This window comes from Scyliorhinus torazame, chromosome 10 (assembly GCF_047496885.1).
Source record: "Scyliorhinus torazame isolate Kashiwa2021f chromosome 10, sScyTor2.1, whole genome shotgun sequence".
NCBI classification, from domain to species: domain Eukaryota; kingdom Metazoa; phylum Chordata; class Chondrichthyes; order Carcharhiniformes; family Scyliorhinidae; genus Scyliorhinus; species Scyliorhinus torazame.
In genome coordinates this window covers 60,517,976-60,545,233 of record NC_092716.1, presented here as the reverse complement: position 1 = coordinate 60,545,233, position 27,258 = coordinate 60,517,976, and the positions used below count along the sequence as shown (strand labels likewise).

The following is a 27,258-nucleotide window of genomic DNA, read 5'->3' as shown; positions in this document are numbered from 1 at the left end:
CAAGCTTTTTCCAAGAGTGGGGGTGTTAATTACAAGGGGTCACGATTTCAAGGTGAGCGGGGGAAAGTTTAAGGGAGATGTGCGTGGAAAGTGTTTACGCAGAGGGTGGTGGGTGCCTGAAACGCTTTGCCAGTGGAGGTGGTAGAGGCAGGCATGATAGCATCATTTTAAGATGCATCTCCACAGATATATGAACGGGCGGGGAACAGAGGGAAGTAGATCCTTGGAAAATAGAAGACCGGTTTAGATAAAGGGCAGCACGGTAGCACAAGTGGATAGCACTGTGGCTTCACAGCGCCAGGGTCCCAGGTTCGATTCCCCGCTGAGTCACTGTCTGTGCGGAGTTTGCACGTTCTCCCCGTGTCTGCGTGGGTTTCCTCCGGGTGCACCCGTTTCCCCCCACAGTCCAAAGATGTGCAGGTTAGGTGGATTGGCCATGCTAAATTGCCCGTAGTGTCCATAAGGGTTGGGAGGGGTTATTGGGTTGCGGGGATAGGGTGGAAGTGAGGGCTTAATGTGGGTCGGTGCAGACTCGATGGGCCGAATGGCCTCCTTCTGCACTGTATGTTCTATGTATATGTAATAAAGGATCTGGATCGGCGCAGGCTGGGAGGGCCGAAGGGCCTGTTCCTGTGCTGTAATTTTCTTTGTTCTTTGTTTTTATGCTGCTGTGCAGAGGGACCTGAATGTCCTTGTGCATGAATCACAAAAAGTTGGTTTGCAGGTGCAGCAGCTAATTAAGAAAGCAAATTGAATTTTATCCTTCATTGCTAGAGGGATGGAATTTAAAAAGAGGGATGTTGTGTTGCAGCTGTATAGGGTGCTGATGACACCCAGTGTATACCCGGTGAGTACTGTGTATAGTTTTGGTCTCTTTACTTGAGAAAGAATGTACTGGCACTGGAGGGTGTGCAGAGGAGATTCACTGGAGTTTAATCCGGACAAATGTGAGGTAATGCATTTTGGAAGGTCTAATGCAGGTAGGGAATATACAGTGAATGGTAGAACCCTCAAGAGTATTGAAAGTCAAAGAGATCTAGGAGTACAGGTCCACAGGTCACTGAAAGGGGCAACACAGGTGGAGAAGGTAGTCAAGAAGGCATACGGCATGCTTGCCTTCATTGGCCGGGGCATTGAGTATAAGAATTGGCAAGTCATGTTGCAGCTGTATAGAACCTTAGTTAGGCCACACTTGGAGTATAGTGTTCAATTCTGGTCGCCACATTACCAGAAGGATGTGGAGGCTTTAGAGAGGGTGCAGAAGAGATTTACCAGAATGTTGCCTGGTATGGAGGGCATTAGCTATGAGGAGCGGTTGAATAAACTCGGTTTGTTCTCACTGGAACGAAGGAGGTTGAGGGGCGACCTGATAGAGGTATACAAAATTATGAGGGGCATAGACAGAGTGGATAGTCAGAGGCTTTTCCCCAGGGTAGAGGGGTGAATTACTAGGGGGCATAGGTTTAAGGTGAGAGGGGCAAGGTTTAGAGTAGATGTACGAGGCAAGTTTTTTACGCAGAGGGTAGTGGGTACCTGGAACTCGCTACCGGAGGAGGTAGTGGAAGCAGGGACGATAGGGACATTTAAGGGGCATCTTGACAAATATATGAATAGGATGGGAATAGAAGGATACGGACCCAGGAAGTGTAGAAGATTGTAGTTTAGTCGGGCAGTATGGTCGGCACGGGCTTGGAGGGCCGAAGGGCCTGTTCCTGTGCTGTACATTTCTTTGTTCTTTGTTCTTTGTACATTGATTCTGGAGTGGAGAGGATTGGCTTATGAGGAGAGACTGAGTAGACTGGGACTTGTACTCCTAAGAATGAGGGGGAATAGATAAGTTAGGGAGGTTGTTTCCACTGGTGGGCGAAGCAAGAACTAGGGTACATAGCCTCAAAATGAAGGGGAGCAGATTTAGGACTGAGTGGAGGAGGAACTTCCTCCCCCAAAGGGTTGTGAATCTGTGGAATTCCATGCCCAGTGATGCAGTTGAGGCTACCTCGTTGAATATTTTTACGGCAGAGAAAGATTTTTGAACAGTAAAGGAATAAAAGCGGACAGGTAAGTGGAGCTGAGTCCACAAAAAGATCAGCCGTGATGCCTGATGACCTACTCCTGCTCCTAGTTCTTATGACTCCAGATTTGTAATGAATAATTTTCAGTGTAGAGGTGCTGATTGGCAGTTAATAAAGCATATCATTAAACCGATGATTTGCATTTGTAATGTCAAGACAACTTTCTATGGTGAGTTTAATGAACAACTAATAAATAAATACAAGAAATTCTTCAAAAGGTAGGCTAAGGTTGCAATGCTGTTTTGTTTTTGAGAATTTAATGGCAACATGTTGCAATTCAGGCAGCAGCTTTTGGGAACATAGAACATTACAGCGCAGTACAGGCCCTTCAGCCCTCGATGTTGCGCCAACCTGTGAAACCACTCTAAAGCCCATCTACACTATTCCCTTATCGTCCATATGTCTATCCAATGACCATTTGAATGCCCTTAGTGTTGGCGAGTCCACTACTGTTGCAGGCAGGGCATTCCACGCCCTTACTCCTCTCTGAGTAAAGAACCTACCTCTGACATCTGTCTTATATCTATCTCCCCTCAATTTAAAGCTATGTCCCCTCGTGCTAGACATTGCCATCCGAGGAAAAAAGCTCTCACTGTCCACCCTATCCAATCCTCTGATCATCTTGTATGCCTCAATTAAGTCACCTCTTAACCTTCTTCTCTCTAACGAAAACAGCCTCAAGTCCCTCAGCCTTTCCTCATAAGATCTTCCCTACATACCAGGCAACATTCTGGTAAATCTCCTCTGCACCCTTTCCAATGCTTCCACATCCTTCCTATAATGCGGTGACCAGAATTGCACGCAATACTCCAAATGCGGCCGCACCAGAGTGTTGTACAGCTGCAACATGACCTCATGGCTCCGAAACTCAATCCCTCTAACAATAAAAGCTAACACATCGTACGCCTTCTTAACAACCCTCTCAACCTGGGTGGCAACTTTCCGAGATCTATGTACATGGACACCGAGATCTCTCTGCTCATCCACACTGCCAAGAATCTTACCATTAGCCCAGTACTGACTTCCTGTTATTCCTTCCAAAATGAATCACCTCACACTTTTCTGCATTAAACTCCATTTGCCACCTCTCAGCCCAGCGCTGCAGCTTATCTATGTCCCTCTGTAACTTGTAACATCTGTCCGCACTGTCCACAACTCCACCGACTTTAGTGTCATCTGCAAATTTACTCATCCACCCTTCTACGCTCTCCTCCAGGTCATTTATAAAAATGACAAAACAGCAGTGGCCCCAAAACAGATCCTTGTGGTACACCACTAGTAACTGGACTCCAGGCTGAACATTTCCCATCAACCACCACCCTTTGTCGTCTTCCAGCTAGCCAATTTCTGATCCAAACTGCTAAATCACCCTGAATCCCATGCCTCTGTATTTTCTGCAGTAGCCTACCGTGGGGAACCTTATCGAACGCTTTACTGAAATTCATATACACCACATCAACTGCTTTACCCTCATCCACCTGTTTGGTCACCTTCTCAAAGAACTCAATAAGGTTCGTGAGGCACGACCTACCCTTCACAACACCGTGTTTTGTATTTAAATTTTGTATTTAAACTGCAGCTAGTCCTTGCCAGCAGTTTCTGTACCATTTATTCAAATAACAGTGACACTATTAGTTGTACTATTGTTTTGACAGCAAAATTTGGACCCTTAATTATTTTGAGTCCATGCCATTACTTTTGTATGACAGGACAGGCTTCTAATGGGATGTCTAATTTGGCTATCTATTCGTTGGCCTGAAATGGTAAAGAAAAAGCAGCAAATGTAATTTATTTGGATTTTCAGAAGGAATTTCATAGAGCATGCAGATGATTCAGTTATTTAATAAGTCTCTTGAGAGGAAATGTAGCACCATGGATTAAAATGGTGTACCTCGGGGTGAGTTCTGTATCCAATTTGGAGACAGGAAACTAGGCTTCAAAATGTGTTGAGTGAAACAAACGAGTTTAGCAATGAGATCGGTTTTGTAAAAAACACAAAGACATTGGATGATAAGATGAGTAGATAGATGGGTGATGCAGTTTGATATGAAATATGGGGCCATGTATTTTGCGAAAGAAAAATCAATAGGAATATTTACTTAAGAATATAGGTGAACAGACTTCCTTTCAGTTAATTTTGCAGATGGATAAAGCAATACTAAAGTTTGTGAAATTTGGGGTTTTATAAATAAGACCGGATAAGAGCAAAGTAGTAACAATGAATTTATGTGAAGCATTGGTTAGATTGCAGGTAATATACTGTTTAGGACATCCCATTACAGCAAGGACAATCTGTACAGATGCTGTTAGTAGATTCATAGATTCATCAACATTGAACTATGTTTATAAAAAAAAAAAAAGAGTTGGGATACTGGGACTAATTGGGGCAGGGAAGTGGAGAGATTTAATACAAGCAAATTACTGCGGATGCTGGAATCTGAAACGAAAGAGAAGGTGCTGGAAAATCTCAGCAAGTCTGGCAGCATCTGTAGTGAGAGAAAAGAGCATACGTTTCGAGTCCGACGACTCTTTGTCAAAGCTAACAGACTGAGAAAATGGGAAATATTTATACTGTGGAGTGAGAATGAAAGATGAGTCATAGCCACAGAAACCCAGGGAAACCGGGTGCTAATGGCCACAGAAACCAAGGGGATAGTGTGCTAATGGCAGTCGCCAGAGAGAACAAAAGATGTGAAAGGCCAAACAGCAGAGAAACTAACATCAGGGGATGAACTGTAGATGTGGGGGGAGGGGAAGCAAAGAGGAGGCAGGTGCAGGAAAGGTGGATAAGATTGGAGGGGGGGAAATTAAATGTATATTAAGAAAGAAAGAAATGATAAAAGACAGTTAACATGAAATGAAAACAAATGGGTCGAGGTGGGGCTGATCATCTGAAGTTGTTGAATTCGATGTTCAAGCCGTAAGGCTGTAGCGTGCCTAATCGGAAGATGAGATGTTGTTCCTCCAGTTTGCTTTGCGCTTCACTGGAACATGTTGCTTGCCATTTTAACAAAAGACCCTGCTCCCATGCCCACCTGTCTGTTCTTGGCCTGCTGCAATGTTCCAGTGAAGCGCAATGCAAACTGGAGGAACAACATCACAGATTGAAGGGAAGTTTCTTTACAGAGGTTGTTGCCTTGATTTAAAACTTCTCATTCTTCAAACTTTCTCATCCTTCAAACTTCCATCGCCTCACCGTACCCTACCTCTAAATTTTCTCCAATTCTGGCCTTTTCAGCAACCTGCATTTCCTTCAGTCACAGGTCATAGAATCTACATTGCAGAAGGAGGCCATTTGGCCCATCGAGTATGCACCGGCCCTTGGAAAGAGCACCCCACGTCTCCACCCTATCCACGTAACCCAGTAACCCCACTTAACCTTTTTGGACACTAAGGGCAATTTAGCATCGACAATCTACTTAACCCGCACATTTTTGGTCTGGGAGGAAACCGCAGCACAGACAGTGACCCAAGCAGAAAATCGAACCTGGGACCCTGGGGCTGTGAAGCAACTGTGCTCACCACTGTGCCACCGTGCTGCTCAAAGCCAAGCTTATAGTCATCCAAGGCCCTAAAGTCAGGAATTTTCTTCCTCTCTCGCCATTCGAAATCCTCATTAAAACCTACTTCTGACTTAGCATTTCGACATCTATCCTGATAGGTCTTTTTTTGATTTGGTGTCAGTTTTTGTCTTGGAATATTTAATACAGTAAAAGTGCTATCCAGTTATTGTTGGAGCATGAAATATTTTGCCATGGGGACTGCTTGAGGCAGAAAACATTGTAGCTTTTATGAGAAAATCGTTTTTAAAATTTTTATTCTCCTTTTTCACATTTTCATCAAATATGCACCCAATAATAGATAACCAACAATTTATAAATACAATAACAATCCAACGACCAACAACCCCTTTACCCTACAAACCCCCAAACATCCCCCAACATCTTAAATGCAAAGAAAAAAATAATCCACAGTCATCCCGTGCATAATCACCAATAACCTATACATTCCTTTTTTAAAAAAAATATTTTTTATTAAGGTTTTTTAACAACACAAATTTTCCCCTTACAAACAGTAACCCCCCCGGTAACAAAATAACGCAAAATCTCCCTGAGCAAGATATATACATGGCAAGATGGTATATTTACATAGCTTTATACACTGGCTCTTGGCCGCACGTACCCCCCACCCTCCATGCTATCTCCCGCTCGTCCATACCCTCAAACAATCTCTCGTCTCTTCCCCCCCCCCCCCCCCCCCCCCCCCAGGGTTGCTGCTGCTACTGATCGACCTTCTTCTAACACTCCGCGAGATATTCTAGGAACGGTTGCCACCGCCTGTAAAACCCCTGTGCAGACCCTCTCAAAGCAAACTTAATTCTCTCCAATTTTATGAACCCCGCCATTTCGTTAATCCAGGCCTCCAGGGCAGGGGGCTTCGCCTCCTTCCACAATAGCAAGACCCTTCGCCGGGCTACTAGGGACGCAAAGGCCAGAATTCTGGCCTCTTTCGCCTCCTGCACTCCCGGCTCATCCACTACTCCAAATATTGCTAGTCCCCAGCTTGGCTTGACCTGGACTTTCACCACCTGGGATATTACTCCCGCCACACCTCTCCAGCACCCCTCCAATGCCGGGCATGACCAAAACATATGAACATGGTTCGCCGGGCTCCCTGAACATCTTTCACATCTATCCTCTACCCCAAAGAACCTACTCAGCCTCGCCCTCGTCAAATGCGCTCTGTGAACCACCTTAAATTGTACCAGACAGAGCCTGGCACACGAGGAGGAGGTATTAACCCTACCCAGGGCATCCGCCCATAGCCCTTCCTCAATCTCCTCCCCCAGCTCCTCCCATTTACCCTTCAATTCTTCTACTCACGCTTCCCCCTCTTTCATCTCTTGGTATATTTCCGACACCTTGCCCTCCCCGACCCATGCCCCCGAGATCACGCTATCTTGAACTTCTTGTGCCGGGAGCAACGGAAATTCCCTCACCTGTCGCCTCACAAAAGCCCTCACCTGCATATATCTAAATGCATTCCCGGGGGTAACTCAAATTTCTCCTCCAGTGCCCCTAGGCTCGCAAATGTCCCGTCAATGAACAGGTCCCCCATTCTTCTTATCCCCGCCCGATGCCAGCCTTGGAACCCCCCGTCTATCTTCCCCGGGACAAACTGGTGGTTACCCCTGATCGGGGACCACACCGATGCTCCCATTGCACCCCTGTGTCTTCTCCACTGGCCCCAGATCCTTAATGTTGCCGCCACCACCGGGCTTGTGGTGTATTTTGTCGGCGAGAGCGGCAGCAGTGCCGTTACCAATGCCCCCAGGCTCGTTCCTTTACAGGACGCCATCCCCATCCTCTTCCATGCCACCCCCTCTCCCTCCATGACCCACTTGCGGATCATCGCCACGTTTGCTGCCCAGTAGTAACTCTCTAGGTTTGGCAAAGCCAACCCTCCTCGGTCCCTGTTGCGTTCCAAGAACCCTCTCCTAACCCTCGGGGTCTTATTTGCCCACACATACCCCATAATACTCCTACCTACTCTCTTGAAAAAGCCCTTGGTGATCACGATGGGGAGGCACTGAAACACAAACAAAAGCCTCGGAAGGACCACCATTTTGACCGACTGCACCCTACCCGCCAACGAGAGTGGGAGCATGTCCCATCTTTTAAAATCCTCCTCCATTTGCTCCACCACCCTCGTCAAATTCAGTTTATGTAGGGCCCCCCAACTTCTGGCTATCTGGATCCCCAGATACCGAAAACTCCTCTCCGCCCTCCTCAGCGGTAGGTCCCCTATCCCTCTTTCTTGGTCCCCTGCCTGTAATACAAAAACCTCACTCTTCTATACATTAAGCTTGTAGCCCGAGAACTCTCCAAACTCCTTCAGAGTCTGCATGACCTCCACCATCCCCTCCATTGGGTCCGCCACGTATAGCAGCAGGTCATCCGCATATAGCGATACCCGATGCTCCTCGCCCCCGTGGACTATCCCCATTTCTGAGACTCCCTAAGTGCTATGGCCAAGGGTTCGATCGCCAATGCAAACAACAGGGGGGACAGGGGGCACCCCTGTCTCGTCCCTCGGTACAGCCGAAAGTACTCCGACCTCCGCCGGTTCGTCACTACACTCACCACCGGGGCGCTGTAAAGGAGCTTAACCCAGCTAATAAACCCTCCCCCGAACCCAAACCTGCGCAATACCTCCCAGAGGTACTCCCACTCTACTCGGTCAAAGGCTTTTTCCGCGTCCATAGCTGCCACTATCTCCGCCTCTCCCTCCTCCGATGTCATCGTTATCACGTTTAAGAGCCGCCGCACATTGGTATTTAACTGCCTGCCCTTTACGAATCCCGTTTGGTCCTCGTGAATCACCCACGGGACACAGTCCTCAATCCTAGTGGCCAGTACCTTCGCCAATAGCTTAGCATCCACATTGAGGTGCGAAATCAGCCTGTACGATCCACATTGCAGTGGATCCTTGTCTCGCTTTAGAATCAAGGAGACTGTCGCCTCCGACGTTGTCTGGGGCAGGGTTCCTTCCTCTCTTGCCTCGTTGAATGTCCTCACTAGTAGCGGGGCCAGCAGGTCCACATATTTTCTATAGAATTCCACCGGGAACCCGTCCGGCCCCGGGGCCTTCCCCGCCTGCATGCTCCCCAAACCCTTACTCAACCGCTCCAACCCAGTTGGTGCCCCCAAACCAACCGCCTCCTGCTCATCCACCCTCGGGAACCCCAGCTGGTCCAGGAATCGCCTCATCCCCCCCCCAGCTGGGGGCTGGGACCTGTACAGCTCTTCATAGAAGTCCTTGAATACCTTATTTATTTTCGTTGCACTTCGAACCGTGGCTCCCCTTCCATCTTTGATTTCCCCCTATTTCCCTCGCTGCCACCCTCTTACGGAGCTGATGCGCCAGCATCCGACTAGCCTTTTTCCCCGTACTCGTAAGTCACCCCTTACACCTTCCTCCACTGTGCCTCCGCCTTGCCCGTGGTCAGCAGGTCAAACTCCGTCTGGAGCCGTCGCCTTTCCCCAAGTAATCTTTCCTCCGGGGCCTCTGCGTATCTCCTGTCCACTCGCAAGATCTCCCCCACTAACCTCTCCCTTTCCATTCCCTCTATCTTCTCCCTATGAGCCCTGATGGAGATCAGCTCTTCCCTGATCACCGCCTTCAACGCCTCCCATACCACCCCCACTCGCACCTCCCCGTTGTCGTTGGCCTCCAGGTACCTTTCAATACACCCCCTCACCTTCCCACACACCACCTCATCGGCCAGCAGTCCCACATCCAGCCGCCACAGCGGGCGTTGGTCCCTCACCTCTCCCAGCTCCAGTTCCACCTAGTGCGGGGCATGGTCCGAAACGGCTATGGCCGAATACTCCGTCCCCTCCACTCTCGGGATAAGCGCCCTGCCCAGAACAAAGAAATCTATCCGGGAGTAAGCCTTATGCACGTGGGAGAAAAAAGAAAATTCCCTGGCCTGCGGTCTTGCAAACCTCCATGGGTCCACTCCCCCCATCTGATCCATAAACCCCCTAAGTACCTTGGCTGCTGCCGGCCTCCTTCCCGTCCTTGATCTGGAGTGGTCCAGTGCTGGGTCCAGCACTGTATTGAAGTCCCCTCCCATTATCAGTCCTCCTACCTCCAGGTTCGGAATGCGCCCCAACATGCGCTTCATAAATCCCGTATCATCCCAGTTCGGGGCGTATACATTTACCAACACCACCCACGCCCCTTGCAACCTACCACTCACCATCACATATCTCCCTCCATTATCTGCTATGATAGTCTTGGCCTCAAATGACACATGCTTTCCCACCAGAATTGCCACCCCTCTATTTTTTGTGTCCAATCCCGAGTGAAATACCTGTCCTACCTATCCCTTTCTTAACCTGACCTGGTCCGCCACCTTCAGGTGTGTCTCTTGGAGCACTGCCACGTCTGCCTTCAGTCCCTTCAAGTGCGCGAACACTCGAGCCCGCTTCACCGGCCCATTCAGGCCCCTCACGTTCCACGTTATCAGCCGAATTGGAGGGACTCTTCCCCCCCCCCCCCCCCCCCCCCCCCCCGGACTAGCCATCTCCTTTTCTGGGCCAGTCCCTTGTCCGCGTCTCCCTCACTCTCCAGTCCCCAGCCACCTCTTCTGTGTCCCGTTCTCTTTCGGCCAGTGCAGCAGCAACCCTTTCCACCCTTTCTCTTCCCCCCCCCCCCCCCCGTGTGGGAATGTCCCAATCAATGTACATTCCTTTGTTCCCGTTCCCGCCTTTTTTGCCGCGCGCGGGAAAGACAACCCCGCGCTTTCCAAAGCCTGCCCCGCCCCCCATGGCGCAGCTCCTGTCGTGGCCTTGTCCCTCTCCCCCAGCCCATATAGCATTTCCTGCACGTGGTTGACCCCCTATGTACAACAACCATCATACTTCAACCCTCAAACACCCCCCCCCCCCTCCCACACAAACCCTCAATTAGAGTCCAATTTTTCAGCTAGTATAAAGGTCCACGCCTCTTCGGGCGTTTCGAAGTAGTGGTGTTGGCCATTATGTGTAACCCACAGTTGCGCTGGCTGCAACATTCCAAATTTCACTCCTTTCCGATGGAGCACCGCTTTGGCCCGGTTGAAACCCGCTCTCCGCTTAGCGACCTCCGCGCTCCAGTCCGGGTATATTCTGATCTCCGCATTGTCCCACTTGCTGCTCCGTTTCTTCTTGGCCCATTTCAGGACCCTCTCTCTGTCCGTAAACCGGTGAAATCTCACCACCATCGCCCTTGGCGGCTCTTTTGCCTTGGGCTTCCTCGCTAGCACTCGGTGCTCTCCATCCAGCTCCAGCAATCCCGGGGGGGGCCGATCATTGTGCCCGCATATGCTGCGGCATTGGCCCACTCCACTCCTTCTGGGAGATCCAGGATCCTCAAGTTGTTTCTCCTTGATCTGTTCTCCAGGTCTTCGAGTCTTCCCGCCCACGTCTTGTGCAGCGCCTCGTGCCGCTCCACTCTCTCCGCCAGGCCCACGAGCTCGTCGTCGTTCTCGCTCACTTTTTCCTGGATCTTCACCCCTTGGGCTTTCTGGGTTGCTCCAAGTCTTTCAACCATTGCCTGTATAGGCGCCGCCATCTCCTTACGCAGCTCCTCGAAGCAGCACTTGATGAACTCTTTCATCTCCTCTCTGTCCGTGGGCGCCGCCATTTTGTTTTTTCCTTCTTTTTCTTCTTTCTTCTCCCGCTGCTCCAGGGCCGCTTTTTTCGCCGTTTCGCTGCGGGTCCGATCCATGCAGGTCTGTAGGGGACTTTCTCCTTCCTTCCCCACGGGTTGGTTATTTTTTCAAGTGCCGTTGGGGCTCCGTTAGTGGGCCCAAAAGTCCGTTTTCGCGGGAGCTGACGAATCGCGCGGCTTAGCTCCGCATCGCCGCAACCCGGAAGTCAACCTATACATTCCTAACCACCATCCCCTAATGTTCGATGTCATCCAATTATTGAAAGTGCATGATTAACAAAGCCCATGAATTGTAGAACCCTTCCATCCTCCTCCTCAGCTCAAACTTCACCAGCATTAAAAATTCCAGCAGGACCCTCCTCACGCCGAGGCACAGGGCAGAGAAGCTGACCTCCACCCCAACAGAACCCGCCTTCGGGCAATCAGCGAGCCGAAGGCAAAAACATCTGCCTCCGCACCCACCTCCAGCCCCGGCTGGTCCGACACCCCAAATATGTCTTCCAGGGGCACTGGTTTGAACCTCGCGTGTACCACCCAAGATGACCCTGAAGACCCCCCTCCAGTTTCAGGCAGGACCAAAACATATGAACATGGTTTGCGGGGCTACTTCCACAGTGCTTACATACATCCTGCACCACCTCAAAGAGTTGGCTCATGCTTGTGAGGTGCGCTCAACAGACCACCTTCAACTGTATCAGCCCCAACCTCGGGCATGAGGCTGAGGAATTCACCCTCCGGAACACCTCGCACTACCACCCATCCTCCATGCTCTCCCTCAACTCTTCCTCCCACTTTGCTTTAATCCCCTCTAATAACACCTTGTCCTCTCCGAGAATCACCCCATAGATCACCGACATCACCCTCTCTCCATTTCCTCTGCCGTCAATACCTCCACCAACAATGTGGGGGCCGGCACCATCAGGAAGCTCCGAACCTTCTTCCTGGTGAAATCTAGGGCCTGCATATAGGGCAGCACTGTAGCACCGTGGTTAGCACAGTTGCTTCACAGCTCCAGGGTCCCAGGTACGATTCCTGGCTTGGGTCACTGTCTGTGTGCAGAGTCTGCACGTTCTCCCCGTGTCTGCATGGGTTTCCTGCGGGTGCTCTCGTTTCCTCCCACAGTCCAAAGATGTGCAGGCTAGGTGGATTGCCATGCTAAATTGCCCTTAGTGTCCAAAAAAAAGGTTGGGTACAGTTACGGGGTAGGATGGAAGTGTGGGCTTGGGTAGGGTTCTCTTTCCAAGGGCAGCTGCAGACTCGATGGGCCAAATGGCCTCCTTCTGCACTGTAAATTCTATATCTAAACATCTCCCCCTGCCCCAGCCCATATTTCTCCCCCAACTCCTCCGGCCCCCCCGAAACAAAAACTTTAATACCCTAACTCCCCTCCCATCACTTTTCTATGAGAAAATCTGATGAATGTTTGAAGCAACAAGTTGTAAGGAAACTTGTGGTGGGATTAGTTTTGAATTGCTATGATGTACAGCTCTTATGGACTCATTGGGTCTGATTTTCTGTGCTGTGAGCTTCTATTCATTTGTGCTGGAGGATAGAATGTTATTTTGTCTGACACTCTACATCATTGCCATCTGTTACCACCCCTTACACTATAAAATGGACAAATGTCAAGTAAAATTCCCTCTGTGCTTGAGTAACCTCAGAAGAGAATTGAATGTACTCACCTTGTCTTGACGCTCAAGTCCTTTATAGAGTCTTTTTATTTTGCCAGTGATTATTCTTCATCTGCCATTTTCAGACATACCTTGGAATACTTTATCCCATGCTTGGGAATGGCTTTAAGAGAAGTGATGTTGCATTTCTAAATGTGTAATCCTATACCTTTTTGTTACACCAATTGCCTTGTTATTTCTCTTCCTGCACCTAGTGGTGTACAAGGCTGACTTTCACCTGCTCCCATAGTGAGTTTTGCCTGGAACAGCTCTTTAACCCGTCACCAGAGACTTGTAGCTTGAGGGGCGTCTCTCCACACCAAGCATGGCTGACCAAGAGCCTCTCCTGCTTTTTGCCATCTGCCATGGGTGTATTAGAAGGGTTTTGTAATTTGATACTTGGCCTGTTGGCCGGATTATGAACACCCCTTCTTTGGTTGTCAAGTCCTGGGGTGGGATTCCAACCTGGAGCCTCTGGCTCAGAGGCAGGGACGCTACCCACTGCATGACAAGACCTCCTCACCAATGGCTTTGTGCAGTTGTATTAAATGTAGGAAAGGAAATGTGACAATTTGATCAGAAGCTTAACTTTTGCATGATTGAAGTAACCCATCAGATTGCCATATTAAATGTTCTTCTGCCTAATATGCTCTTACAGTTCCCATGGATAATGCCAGTAGTGAATTTATTAAAAATGTGTCCAAAATAAGTGTTTAAAAAGACTGACATTTGCTAATTTTATTTTGGTTATATTTTCAGTCAAGACAAGATATGCCTTCTGAAGATGTTGTATCTTTACAAGTGTCTCTTATCAACTTGGCCATGAAGTGTTACCCTGAACGGGTGGACTATGTTGATAAAGTTCTTGAAACAACTGTGGAGATCTTTAACAAACTCAATCTTGAACAGTATGTACTTTCATTTTTAAGTATACTTTTATCTGATAGGAATTTAAGATTTGTCACGTTTTTGTATCTTAAACTGTACTTCAGTTAAACAAAATATGTGCTGGGTTTCAATAGCCAAGAAAGAGCTTATTATCAAATTTTCTGTTTTCTTTCCTTGCCACATTTAGTATTGCTACTAGCAGTGCAGTTTCTAAAGAATTAACACGGCTTCTAAAGATTCCCATCGACACGTACAACAGCATCCTGACTGTATTGAAGTTGAAACACTTCCATCCTTTGTTTGAATACTTTGACTATGAGTCACGCAAAAATATGAGCTGTTACATACTAAGCAATGCGCTTGAGTTCAACACAGAGATAATTGGACAAGAACAGGTAATATTTAATGCAGGTACCACGAGGAACCGTATTTTATTTTAATAGCATGATGGGTTAAAATTATGGCAAAATCAGGTAATGAAAAAAATACTGATTTTTAAAATGCATATTGACTGTAATTTCTGACAGATTCTAGGATATATTTAAGTAATTGACTAATGGAAATATTAGTGTTGTACAATGGGAGAGATATTTTGAAAATAAAAACTTGTGAACAAGGTTTTAAAGTACATCTTTTCCAAAGCTGATTAACCTTTTTTACAACGCAAGTTGAATTTGTTTATGTTGGAAAATCAGTAATTTGGAACAAAAATGTTTGTTGTATTTGCCAGATGTTACACTAATTTTAAGGATTTCTATCATCATTGCTACAGGTTGTTCAAAAAGTATAAAAGTATTATCGTCAATTTTCCTAGGGAGTTAACTTCCAAATTAACTCAAAAGCAAGTATTTCTAACCTCTGAGGGGAAATAATAAGAAAGTCTATAGAGAAGTGACAGTAAAGATCTGGTGAATTTAAATTGTATTGATTACCCGGTGTCTATTGATTAGTCTAATTGCTTCCTTTTATTGCTTCTGTTGCACTGAAATAGGCACACCCGCATGCTTTGTAAAGTTATGATGAAATTATTTAAGATGGACAAATGCAAGTGCATTTCTTCCTAAGACTCGCAGCATTTTGCATGTATTTTTTCCTTGATTCTAAATATTGAAAGTTGCATTGGTTATAAGACTCCCTTTATAGTACTCATGGATATTTGCTATTTAGAAAGTTATATATACCAGTTGTGTTCAATAAACTATACCTAAATTTTAAAACTTTCAATTATATATACCAATAAATAATAGAGCAACACAATTAAAGTTATTTACCAGAAATTAATCCTCCATATTATTTAATGGCAATTGTGAAATTTGTTTTGGCAGTAAATAACATGGCGTGCTATTCATCCAGCACGATTTAATGACATTGTATAAGTGTTTCAAATAAAATAACTGCGTGGTGCAAGGAACTATGATCTATCCTCATCAGTTGCTGTTTTGATTTGCTCTCTGCATGACTTTTTTCCACCAATAAAAATTATGGCCATAATGAATAGCTTCATGTTAACTTTTTATGTTATAGTTGTGGCTTAAGAGATAAAGAGCTCTTCCTTAAATTGAAACCTTTGAAGCTCAAGAACCACTCGGAGACTGGAGCACAAAAACCTAGGCTGACACTCCATTGCCGTCTGTTGGACTCATCTGCTTCCTCAATTGGGCATAAATTATCCCATGATATTGTCAAGAAGAGCAGGAGAGTTCTCCCCAGTGTGCTGACCAATATTAATATTGCATTAAAATCATGAAAACTGGTGATCTGGCCATTATCATGTTGCTGTTTGATGGTGCCTGTGTGCAAATTGGCTGCCATATTTCTTACATTACAGACTGTGATGGTAGAGGGATGTTTCTGTGACTGGATGTCTGTTTCCAGTGGGGCTCTGCAGGGCTCGGACCTGGGGCACTTGCTATTTGTGGTGTACATTAATGATTTGGACTTGTATGTAGGAGGTATGATTAATCCGTTTGTGGATGACACAAACATTTTTAGCGTGGTAAATGGTGAGGAGGATAGCCTTAAACTGCAGGACGATATCAATGGTCTGGTTGGGTTGGCAGAGCAGTGGTAAATGGAATTCAACCCGGAAAGGTACAAGGTAATGCATTTGGGTAGGGCTAACAAGGCAAAGGGTTGCACTATGAATGGTAGGACCCTGGAAAGTACTGAAGATCAGAGGGACCTTGGAGTGCATATCCACAGATCCCTGAAGGGGGTAGAGAAGGTGGTTAAAAAGGCATATGGGATACTTTATTAGATTAGACGTAGACATCGAATAGCAGAGCAGGGAGGTCATACTGGAAATGTAAAAAATGCTGGTTATGCCGCAATTTGAGTACTGCGTGAAGTTCTGGTCACCACATTATCGGAAGAATCTGATTCACTGGAGAGGGTGCAGAGGTGATTTACCAGGATGCTGCCTGGAATGGAAGGTCTGAGCTATGAGGACAGATTGAATAGGGCTGCTTTCCTTGGAGCAGTGAAGGTTGAGAGGGAACCTGAGAGGTGTATCAGATTAAGGAACGGGTGGATAGGGAAGCATTTTTCAATTAACTGGGCAAGAGGTAGAAGCTAAGAGGAGTGTTGAGAAACTTTTTTCACCCAGAGGGTGGTCGGAGACTGGAACTTACTGCCTGGAAGGTGGTTGAGTCTGAAACTCTGGTAACATTTAAGAAGTATTTCGGTATTCACTTGTGCTGCCATAACCTCCAGGGCTATGAGTTAAGTGCTAGAAAATGGGATTAGTGTAGTTGGCTTGTTGACTGGCATGGCCACAATGTGTCGAATGGCCTCCTTTGCTGTAAACGTCTATGAACCTAACTGTTTCCCTCCCCAAATGATGTCCGACTTCAGTATTTCCAGCATTTCTTTGAGTTTATTTCTGGATAATGATTTTGTTGCATATTAAGTGAGGTTTTTGTGTAAAATTTCAGAATCACGTGAGCTGTTTCTCAGACATCTGTCTCTTTCTACAGGTGGATGCTATACTGAACCTGGTGTCGACGTTGATTCAGGATCAGCCAGATCAACCAGCAGAAGATCCTGATCAAGAAGATTTTGCTGAAGAGCAAAGTCTTGTTGGTAGATTTATTCATTTATTTCAGTCTGAAGATCCTGACCAACAGTATATGGTATGTTAATCTGCCAAATTTAGGTGGTCTTTCCTTTAATAAAAGATGTGCAGGATAGGTGGGGTTACAGGGATACTGCCTGGAAGGTGGTTGAGTCTGAAACTCTGGTAACATTTAAGAAGTATTTCGGTATTCACTTGTGCTGCTATAACCTCCAGGGCTAGGAGTTAAGTGCTAGAAAATGGGATTAGTGTAGTCGGCTTGTTGACTGGTGTGGCCACAATGTGTCGAATGGCCTCCTTTGCTGTAAACGTCTATGAACCTAACTGTTCGAGACAATGGGCTCGGTTACGGGGTAGGGTGGAAGTGTAGGCTTGAGTAGGATGCTCTTTCTAAGGGTCGGTGCAGACTCGATGGGCTGAACAGCCTCCTTCTGCACTGTAAGGATGCTATTCAAAAATAAAGCCGTACTTGTGTTTTTTTTGGCTTAAGATTTTCTTTTTCTGTTGTCTGGACAGTCTGAGTTCTGGCTAACCGATTTTAATGCTAGTATTTGGTTGACAAACTATCAGCCGTGCATATATGATGCAAATCTATGATAACTGGCACCATTCAGCGGACTGAAGTTAAAATCCGCTGAATGGCGCATTTAGCAGATTGTTATTCGGTGGTTTCCAACAGCACTTTGCTGCTTTTTCTGGCCTCAGTTTCTCCCACCAAGCCACACTCATCAGCTGGAAAGGCTCCTTGCAGATCAGGTGCCATCTTGTTTGCAGCCCGATCTTTTCCCCCCACAACCTTGGAGGTCCTGGGAAGTCCCATCTACCTGGCAAGGCCCCCCTGGGCCTAACCCCTGGCATTGCCAATGTGCTCCCTGGGTACCCTGGCAATGCTGACAGGGTGCCACCCTGCCCTGTCCCCAATCACCAGGGGGCCTTCAATGGGCTGGGAGACCCTCCAGGTGCCGTTAAGACGGCTCCACATTTGGGTGGACCAGTACTAAACAGCACCCTGGTGAGGTTTTGCAGGTGTGGCTGGTGAGTCCCAGGCACCAGTTGAATCTGGTGTCTCGGCATTTGAATGAGCCATAATGCTCATTTAAATATTCAGATATGGACAATTAGCAGGAATGGAAAATATCTTTCCAAATCTGAAACTATCTCAATAAAGCAATTTCCTCCCTGAACCACAGCTTAACAAATGGGATTTTTTAATGAGCACCCAGTGCAGTCTGAAATCGGCTATTAGTATGCAAGAGTAGCCTGAGCCATTTCTCCCCTCTCATCACTAGCTTATTGACCAGTGATCAGTGCTTGATCAAAAAAAAAAGTTGAATTGGGCAATCCATCTGGGGGAAGATCATAACTGCAGCCTTACTCTTGGGTAATTGTGCTGAATAAGTGTTGTTTTAGTGTGCTTTGCCTATGAGTTCCTGAGTGAAATGGAAAACCAATATGTTCACAACATGTAGAAATACTTACGCAGGTTAGTGTGATGAAACTACCAAGTTGGTTACATCAACAGATTTGTCCCAGACTCTGCAACTTCTTTCCAAAATAAATATTGCTAATTAGAATTTTATGAATCTGATCAATTACTTCATTTCATTATGACTAATCATTTTTTTGCACGTTTTAATCATTCCACAGTATCGAAGTTCATCCTGTTCAAGTAACAGAAGTAGAAAGTTCCTTGTTAATCATTAGGGGTTGCTCAACAATTATGTTCAATACAAGACTAAAAATCATGCAGCCAGAGATAGGAGTTTGACTCCTTGAAAGATGTGGCAATTGTACAAATTAGAAGCATATCTGAAAATGTACAGACAAAACTCTACATTGAGGGTATCTTCTTTATGCTAATTCATACATTTCTTTTTGTCTTAATGTGTGTTTATAGAATTTAACAAAAAATAATCCTGTTATACTGAATAGATGTTAAAGGTTTCATTGCATGAAGGTGAAAATCACATTTTAAATATTAGAAAAAATTATATGCATTCAATTCTTAATTTAGCCCATATGTGGAGCATGAGGAGTAACTTGAGTAATGTTACAGCAATAACTATTTCAACAATTTATATAAGATGCGATAGGAGTTGTTACGAATATTATGAATTATGAATGAAGGGCAGCATGGTAGCATTGTGGATAGCACAATTGCTTCACAGCTCCAGAGTCCCAGGTTCGATTCCGGCTTGGGTCACTGTCTGTGCGGAGTCTGCACATCCTCCCCGTGTGTGCGTGGGTTTCCTCCGGGTGCTCCGGTTTCCTCCCACAGTCCAAAGATGTGCGGGTTAGGTGGATTGGCCATGCTAAATTGCCCTTAGTGTCCAAAATTGCCCTTAGTGTTGGGTGGGGTTACTGGGTTGTGGGGATAGGGTGGAGGTGTTGACCTTGGGTAGGGTGCTCTTTCCAAGAGCCGGTGCAGACTCGATGGGCCGAATGGCCTCCTTCTGCACTGTAAATTCTATGTCTATGTCTAAATTGTTTTGCTCCCCAATCTGCCATTTGTGCCTGAATTTGTTTGATAAATTCGGATGCCTTACACTTTGTACCATTGACCTTAGACACTATCAAAGCTACATAACTAATTAAAGCACCCAATGAGGATAACACAATTTCTTAATTTAAGTAATATGGCTGTTGTAATTGCAACAAACATATTGAGTCCACCAGCACTATGCTGCAATTGTCCAAGTAGCAGTGGCAGTCATGGCAGCATTAATTCAGAGAATGTAATCTCGCCACTGATTTGAATGCGGGGCTATGGTAATTAGTTCTGTAACTTTTGTGATAAAGGTTTCTGTGGAGAAGCCATTCCTACAAATTATGGCATAACATACATACTGGTAAGTCACTCGCTGTAATTTCCCTGAATTTCTGCACCATGGAGGGCTTAGCTGCATCATGGATGATGCAAATTCAGATCCCGAATTCTCCAATTTCCTGATCAAAGGAAAAATGTGTAGAATTTTCCAAGTAAATGCAAGCAGGAAAGAATGTTGCCTAGCCAAATGGACTGTTATGGAATTCAATAGAAGGAAGTTTTAAAACGTCAATACAGTTTTCTGCAAATAGAATTACTTGGGTGGCACCGTAACACAATGGATAGCACTCTTGCTTCACAACTCAAGGGTCCCAGGTTCGATTCCTGGCTTGGGTCACTGTGTGGAGTCTGCACGTTCTCTGTGTCTGTGTGGGTTTGCACGTGCTGTTAGGTAATTTGGACATTGAATTCTCCCTCTGTGTACCTGAAAAGGCGCCGGAATGTGGCGACTGGGGCTTTTCACAGTAACTTCATTGCAGTGTTAATGTAAGCCTGCTTGTGACAATAAAGATTATTATTATTGTATGCGTGGTTACATTTGATGTAAATCTGTTATAGGAGAACTGTAGACCAGTAATAAAACTGAAATGTTGGAACACGTTTTTAAACAGAATTTTAAAATTGAAAATAGCCTTTCTATTTAGCAGAAATCCAAGGCAATTTGCACTTGTACACGAACATGGGTGTATAGTTTCAGATCAAATGGTACTGTACAAAGACAGTTTCAGATCAAATGGTACTGTACAAAAGGCAGTGTTGTACAAGTTTGTTCCAAAGGGAATAGTTTTCTTACTGATTTTCTGTTTAACATCATCTTTCTTTAAACAGATTTTAAATACTGCCAGGAAACACTTTGGTGCTGGTGGAAATCAAAGGATTCGTTTCACTTTACCACCACTTGTATTTTCTGCTTACCAGCTGGCCTTCTGCTACAAAGAGAATTCAAAAGTGGTAAGCTGGAAGCTTTTAATAGATGTAAAACTTTTATTTAATGAGCAAAGAAGAAATGTTGTCCACTGTTAAATTATCAGATCTCAATTGAGAATAATCTCTTTGTGGGTAGCTAGACCAGGATGTGTGCCGCCTTGATCATTTTGGGTTTAAAGCTGCTGGCCCAGGTGCTTCTGATAAAAGGTTGATCTTCTGGAGCAGTGTATTGTTATTCTAATATGGTTGAGGTAGAGAAGTCTAGTTTATTGATGTATATTTGGGAGATTTGGATTTGGTTACAGGGAATACAACCTCAAAATTTGCAGGAGACATAAATCTAAGATATGTGACAAACTGAGGAGGCTGAACAAGACTTCCAATTGGGAAGACCGATTTATTGTGAATTGTGAGGTGGTATACTTTGGGAGAAAAAAAGCAAGGAACCGATGGCTGTACTTAAAAGGTGAACAGAGTGAAAGTAAATCCAGTTGGATAAAGCCATGCAAAGTCAATAGGATTTTGTAAATTTAGGCCTAGAATACCAAAGTTAGAAAATAGTGATAAATTTATACAAAATACAGGGGCCCCATTATTTAAAAAAAAAAAATAATAATTCCACTCACACCTTATAGAGCGACAGTTTAGACATTCTAGGGTGATGGTCGGAATGGGGGACTAAAGTTAATGAGGAGAGGCCATTTTCACTGGGGTAGGGAAGAAGAAGCTTAATAGAGTTAAAATTCTGAAAGGTTTTGATGGTGAATCAGGAAAGCTTTCTTTCTGGTTGGGAGTTGGTGATGAGTGCGGGATTATCACTTGAGAAAAGCGAGTTTGTAAATGGTACAAAGTTTGGTTGTTCATGAGGAAGAATGTTGAAGACAGCAGGAAGATTCAGGTGGGCACATGATTGGCAAATGGAATTCAATCTGGAGAAGTGGTAATGTCAGAGGATTGGAGAATTGCAAATGGTACTCACTGGATAAAAGCAAATTACTGTGGATGCTGGAATCTGAAACCAAAGAGAAAATGCTGGAAAATCTCAGCAGGTCTGGCAGCATCTGTAGGGAGAGAAAAGAGCTAACGTTTCGAGTCCAGATGACCCTTGCTTTGCCAAAAAGCATTTGATACTGGACTCTCAGGTATATTGTATGACACAGTTGCTCATGGAATAAAGGGGACAGTAGCAACATGGATATGAAATTTGAGTGACAGAAAACCAAGATGGATATTTTACCGATTGGAGGAAGATTTGTGGGTGTTGAGACCTTTTATTCTTTCATGGGATGGATGTGTCACTGGCAAGGCCAGCATTGTTACCCATTCCTAATGCTATTGAAAGGAGTGACTTGCTAGGCCATTTTGGCAGTCAGTTAAGAGTCAAATCACATTGCTGTGGACCTGCAGTCTCATGTAGACCAGATTAGGCATGGATGACAGACTTCCTTCCCTTCCGGATATTAGTGAACCAGATGGGTTTTTATAACAATCTTAAACAAATTATAATCTTTTAACAAATTTTATAACAATTCCCGTATCAGTCCCCCCGAACAGGTGCTGGAATGTGGCGACTAGGGGCTTTTCACAGTAACTTCATGGAAGCCTACTTGTGACAAGCGATTATTATTATCATTATTATTATTATTAATAATAATAAACAATCTATGCTTGATACTGGCTTTATATTCCAGATTTATTTTCTTAATTGAATTTAATTTCCATCAGCTGTCATGATGGGATTTGAATCCATGTCCCCGAACATTAGTCTGGGCCTCTTGAGACTGGTGACTGGACTAGTAAACTTGTTTTTCCTGATGTATATGAATGACCTAGACCTTTAATGTATAGGGCACAATTTCAACATTTCTGGATGATACGAAACTTGAAAGTATTGTGAACCATGCAAAGGATAGTGTAGAACTTCAAAAGAGCATGGACAAGTTGGTGAAACGAGCAGTTAAATGGCAGATGAAATTCAATGCAGAAAAGTGAGGTAATTCATTTTGGTATGAAGATGAGGAGAGACATTTTAAAGTGATGGGTACAACTCTACAGAGGGTGTATATGTGCATAACATTGAAAGTGACTGGACAGATTGGGAGAGTGGTTAATAAAGCATACAGTATCTGAGATTTTTAATACGGGCAAACAGTACAAGAGCAAGAAGATTTATATTAAACTTGTACAAAGCGCTGCTTCAGTCTCAACTGAAGTATTGTGTCCAGTTCTCGGTGCTACACATTTTAGGGAAAATGTGAAGGCATTGGAGAGAGTGCAAAAAAAGATTCACAAGAATGGTTTGGGGTGAAGAACTTTGGTTACGTAGAAAGATTGGAGAACCATAGGAAAGTTTGGACTATTTTCCTTGCTGAAGGGAAGGTTGAATGGCGATTTAATCTGGAGGTATTCCAAATCATGACGAGACTGGACATAATAGATGAGGAAAAACTTCCTGTTGGTGGCATGATAGAGTATGGAGAAGAGTTATTTGCACTTGAAACGTTAATTCTGTTTCTTTCAGATGCTGCCAGATCTCCTGAGTTTTACCAGCATTTGTTGTTTTATTTTGGATAGATTGCTTATTTGAAGAGCCAAATGGCTTCCGGTGCTGTAACAACTCTGTTGAGTTTTTAAAAAAATTCGTTCATGGGTTGTCGCTGGCTGAGCCAGCATTTATTGCCCATCCCTAATTTGCCCTTCAGGCAGTTAAGAGCCAACCACATTGCTGTGCATCTGCAATCACGTGGGCCAGATCAGCTAAGGTTTTTTTTTTTACAACCATCAACAATGGTTTCACGGTCATCATTAGACTTTTAATTCCAGATTTTTATTGAATCCAAATTTCACTGTTTGCAGTGGTACGATTTGAACCTGGGTCCCAGCAGAGAGGGTACAGAGGCTGTGTATTTCCAAATACTTTATTAAATGTAAAGAGGATTTCTGTCTCTGTCACCCTTTCGGGCACCGGGTTCCTGATCATCACCACCTTCTGGGTGGAAATATTTCTCAACTTCTCCAATCCTTCCATAACTACCTTCAGATTAATGCTCCTGGTTATTGACTTCGCCACTAAGGAAAATAGATCCTTCTTCTCAATTTTATATACATCTCCTTTCAGCAATGTGTGAACTATGAATTGTTCATCCAGAAACAAACCCCAATCTATCACCATCACTATAATTTTCCTATTCTGGCAATATGCTCATGAATGCATAATAAAACTTTTCCCTGATCAGCTAAATATCGAGGATCAACCTGATTCAACAAACTGGAAACTGCTCTCTTGCAAGAATTTGTCCCACGATAAAATATTTCCCCGAGTGCAAGTAGATGAATGTTACAATTTAAAAGTTAACATGGAAATTAACTTACACTTGGATGTTGGCAGTGTGAGTGGGAGCCTTCAATATTTCTTCAAGTTGCACTTGCTTGGCACTCGTGTCCAGTTTAATTCACATGATGGCATGTTCTGAATCTACCAGCCTAAGTTCATTAGACCGTGATCTGACTTGCACTGGTAAATAGCTTGACCAATTCATAGTTCACACATTGCTTTGGCACCAGTTATTCGAAGCTAGTTAATATAATAAGAATATGCAGTTGAGTCTCAATTTGGGACTTGCCTGAAACAATTGTTAGAATTTCATGACATGCAAGATCATAACACTACATCTTTTCTGTTTGAGAAAACTGGGTGAAAGGATTACATGTGGACCATGGCATGCATATTTTGTTTCAATAATGTTGCCAATTGCCATTCCCCTTTATCTCTTCATTATATGTTTTAAACCTACTGAAAGATTAGACCTGCTCATTGTAGGGACATCAGTTCTTAGTCTGCCTTTTCCAGCAATGCTCAAAGAGATTGAAACTGAAAAATTGTGATTTCAATTCATTACTTGAGCAAAAAGAGCAGGTTCATGAACTAACAATGTCAGAATTATTGCCACAAGACAGTTAATTTCATAACGTTTTAGTGCTGTGACCTGAGTAATGACGCAAAGTCACTATTTTAATTTTAAAAGACTAGTGGCTAAATTCTTCATCACTGGAGCTTTTATTTATTTATCTCATTTTCCAGGATGAAAAATGGGAAAAGAAGTGCCAGAAGATATTTTCTTTTGCCCACCAGACGATCAGTGCCCTGATTAAAGCAGAGCTTGCAGAGTTACCACTTCGTCTATTTCTCCAGGGAGCACTTGCAGCTGGGGATATTGGATTTGAGAATCATGAAACCGTGGCTTATGAGTTTATGTCACAGGTAAAGATAAGCACCTATTCATGTTTGCAACAGGAATTTTTCAAGGATGGTGGGGAAGGGAGTGAAAGTCCCAGCAGCACGGTTGAATTTCTTTGGCTTGCAGTTTGAAAGTAAGATGAGTAGTTAATACTTAGCAGGCCTCCTGCAGGTCTCTTAAGGACTCCCAATAAAATAAGATTCTGCAGTCAGCACGTTACTGATGACAGAACACAGATGTTTTGCAACAATCAGTGTCATATAATTTTATACTGAAACCAGCATTCTGAATATGCGGCATAAAACTTTGTATGGATAACACTATTTAAAAACAAAATACTGTTTTCTAGGCATTCTCTTTGTATGAAGATGAAATCAGTGATTCGAAGGCACAGCTGGCAGCAATCACTTTGATAATTGGAACATTTGAGCGGATGAAATGTTTCAGTGAAGAGAACCATGAGCCTTTGAGGACACAATGTGCATTGGCTGCTTCAAAGTTACTTAAAAAGCCAGATCAGTGCCGTGCTGTTAGCATCTGTGCTCATTTATTTTGGTCTGGGCGGAACACAGATAAGAATGGAGAGGAAGTAAGAATATAAGCATCAATTACCCAGCTATTGCATTGAATAACTCTCAATAACCTGACTATTCATTTTGGAGCTTGCTGTAGAATTGTAAATATTGGAGAGAATTATTTCGGCATCTTCTCAACTTGTACACAGGTGCATTGAACCCCTCTTTCCCCCCCCCCCCCCCCCATTTAATTTGCGCACAAAGTAGCATCTGAACAGTGAAAGAATAATCACTTTGACTACATACTCCATAATTACTCCATGTAACAAACAGAAATTTCAGGTTTCATTCATATTCATGGAGAATAGTTGGCAGAAGTACTATTCTTCAGCACCTCAATCTTTCCCAAACACTTTAGATGATGTAACAACATTTACATGTTAGAATATAAAGCTGGAATCCCATGCTACATTTTTGAGGGAACTTTGCATTTTGGCCCAATTATCGTTCAACTAGTGTCGAGCTATCTGGATTATGCATCCTTTTGCCCTTTTCTTAGCTGTGTACTTGATTGCCACTGTGGCAATTGACATATCTATAGGTTTAAAAGTGAGACTCTGTCGCCAAGATATAGGTTTATATAAATGAGAAAATATGCTTCTTTTGTATGGAATATTCCTTCTAAAATTGCTGTGTACATATTTGTTGGATATCTCGAGGATGCACCAGCCACTGGTACAGTGGACCAAAAAAACATTGAATTCCTTTGCTAATTTTTTTTGGTTGTGTTTAATTTCCATTTTCCTTTCAAAGATTCATGATGGCAAGAGAGTGATGGAATGCCTTAAGAAGGCGTTGAAGATAGCCAATCAGTGTATGGATCCATCACTACAAGTACAGCTCTTCACTGAAATCCTTAATCGATATATATACTTTTATGAGAAAGAAAATGAGGCGGTAAGCTTAAAATAGTAATTATTACATTATAATTTGCATTGCCACTTGCCTCTTTAAGAGAGAGTAATTTTGCTGACATGTATAATCTTTTTAAAATGGGCCTCTTGTAATGAGTCAAACAGACTAGGTGTGCTCTGTTTGTTACTGGTCTGTGCTCAGCTGGTGTCCATCATAATGAGAAAGAGCATTGCACATTTTGGAATGCATTAAGTAGCTGGCAACTTCACAGCTCCATCAGCATCTGGAAAGACAAATAACATACTAATGTTTTAAGTAGAAACCATTACAACTGAAGCAAAGAGAAGTCCATAAACCTCACTGGTCAACTATATGCTGACAAAAACCTGTGCATGGGTTTAATGATTTCTGCACTGCATTTTTATATTGGTACAGGAAGAATACTAGATAGCCAAGTGGCATAAGCTGTGTTAAGGGGTGGGTGTAAATCTCTGAAGAAGTTGTTCAGGAACAGTTCTTCCTCTATGCTTTTTTGGCAATCCTAAAGAACTTCCTTTTCCAACTCTATCAAATTTACTGATGCTGACATACTTGTTGCATATTCTGTTACAGCCGGAGCAGTACTGAGGAGTGGAGGGTTACAATTTGTTTTGGCCCCTTCAGGATTTTCAGGGGAAAATAGCCTGGATTTCTATTAATGGTCACTATCCAGTGAGCTCAACTAATAAACCAACAAGATTAGGTTCAGCTGTGGTTATCCCATTTCCTCCATAGAAAATAGTAATTTTCTTAGTTTATGCATGAATAATGGATGCCAAGAAAGGTGTGCCAAAGTCACCAGCACCTAAGAGACACATTCAAAAGTTGTGATGAGGAAAGTACATTCTTCAATCACCGTTGTTCATCCTTTAATT

At 44.1% G+C, this 27,258-nt stretch overlaps 1 protein-coding gene across 3 annotated transcripts in view; it reads left to right on the top strand.

Annotated features, from left to right (window-relative positions):
• Positions 1–27,258, top strand: part of vps35 (VPS35 retromer complex component) — a 93,129-nt gene that overhangs the window by 61,727 nt on the left and 4,144 nt on the right. For all 3 annotated transcript variants that reach the window (XM_072518171.1, XM_072518173.1, XM_072518172.1), the window contains exons 10-16: positions 13,721–13,869; positions 14,037–14,244; positions 16,825–16,980; positions 20,578–20,700; positions 24,758–24,937; positions 25,264–25,503; positions 26,243–26,386. In XM_072518171.1, the coding sequence (XP_072374272.1) occupies positions 13,721–13,869; positions 14,037–14,244; positions 16,825–16,980; positions 20,578–20,700; positions 24,758–24,937; positions 25,264–25,503; positions 26,243–26,386 (1,200 nt within the window). The remainder of the gene's footprint in view (positions 1–13,720; positions 13,870–14,036; positions 14,245–16,824; positions 16,981–20,577; positions 20,701–24,757; positions 24,938–25,263; positions 25,504–26,242; positions 26,387–27,258) is intronic.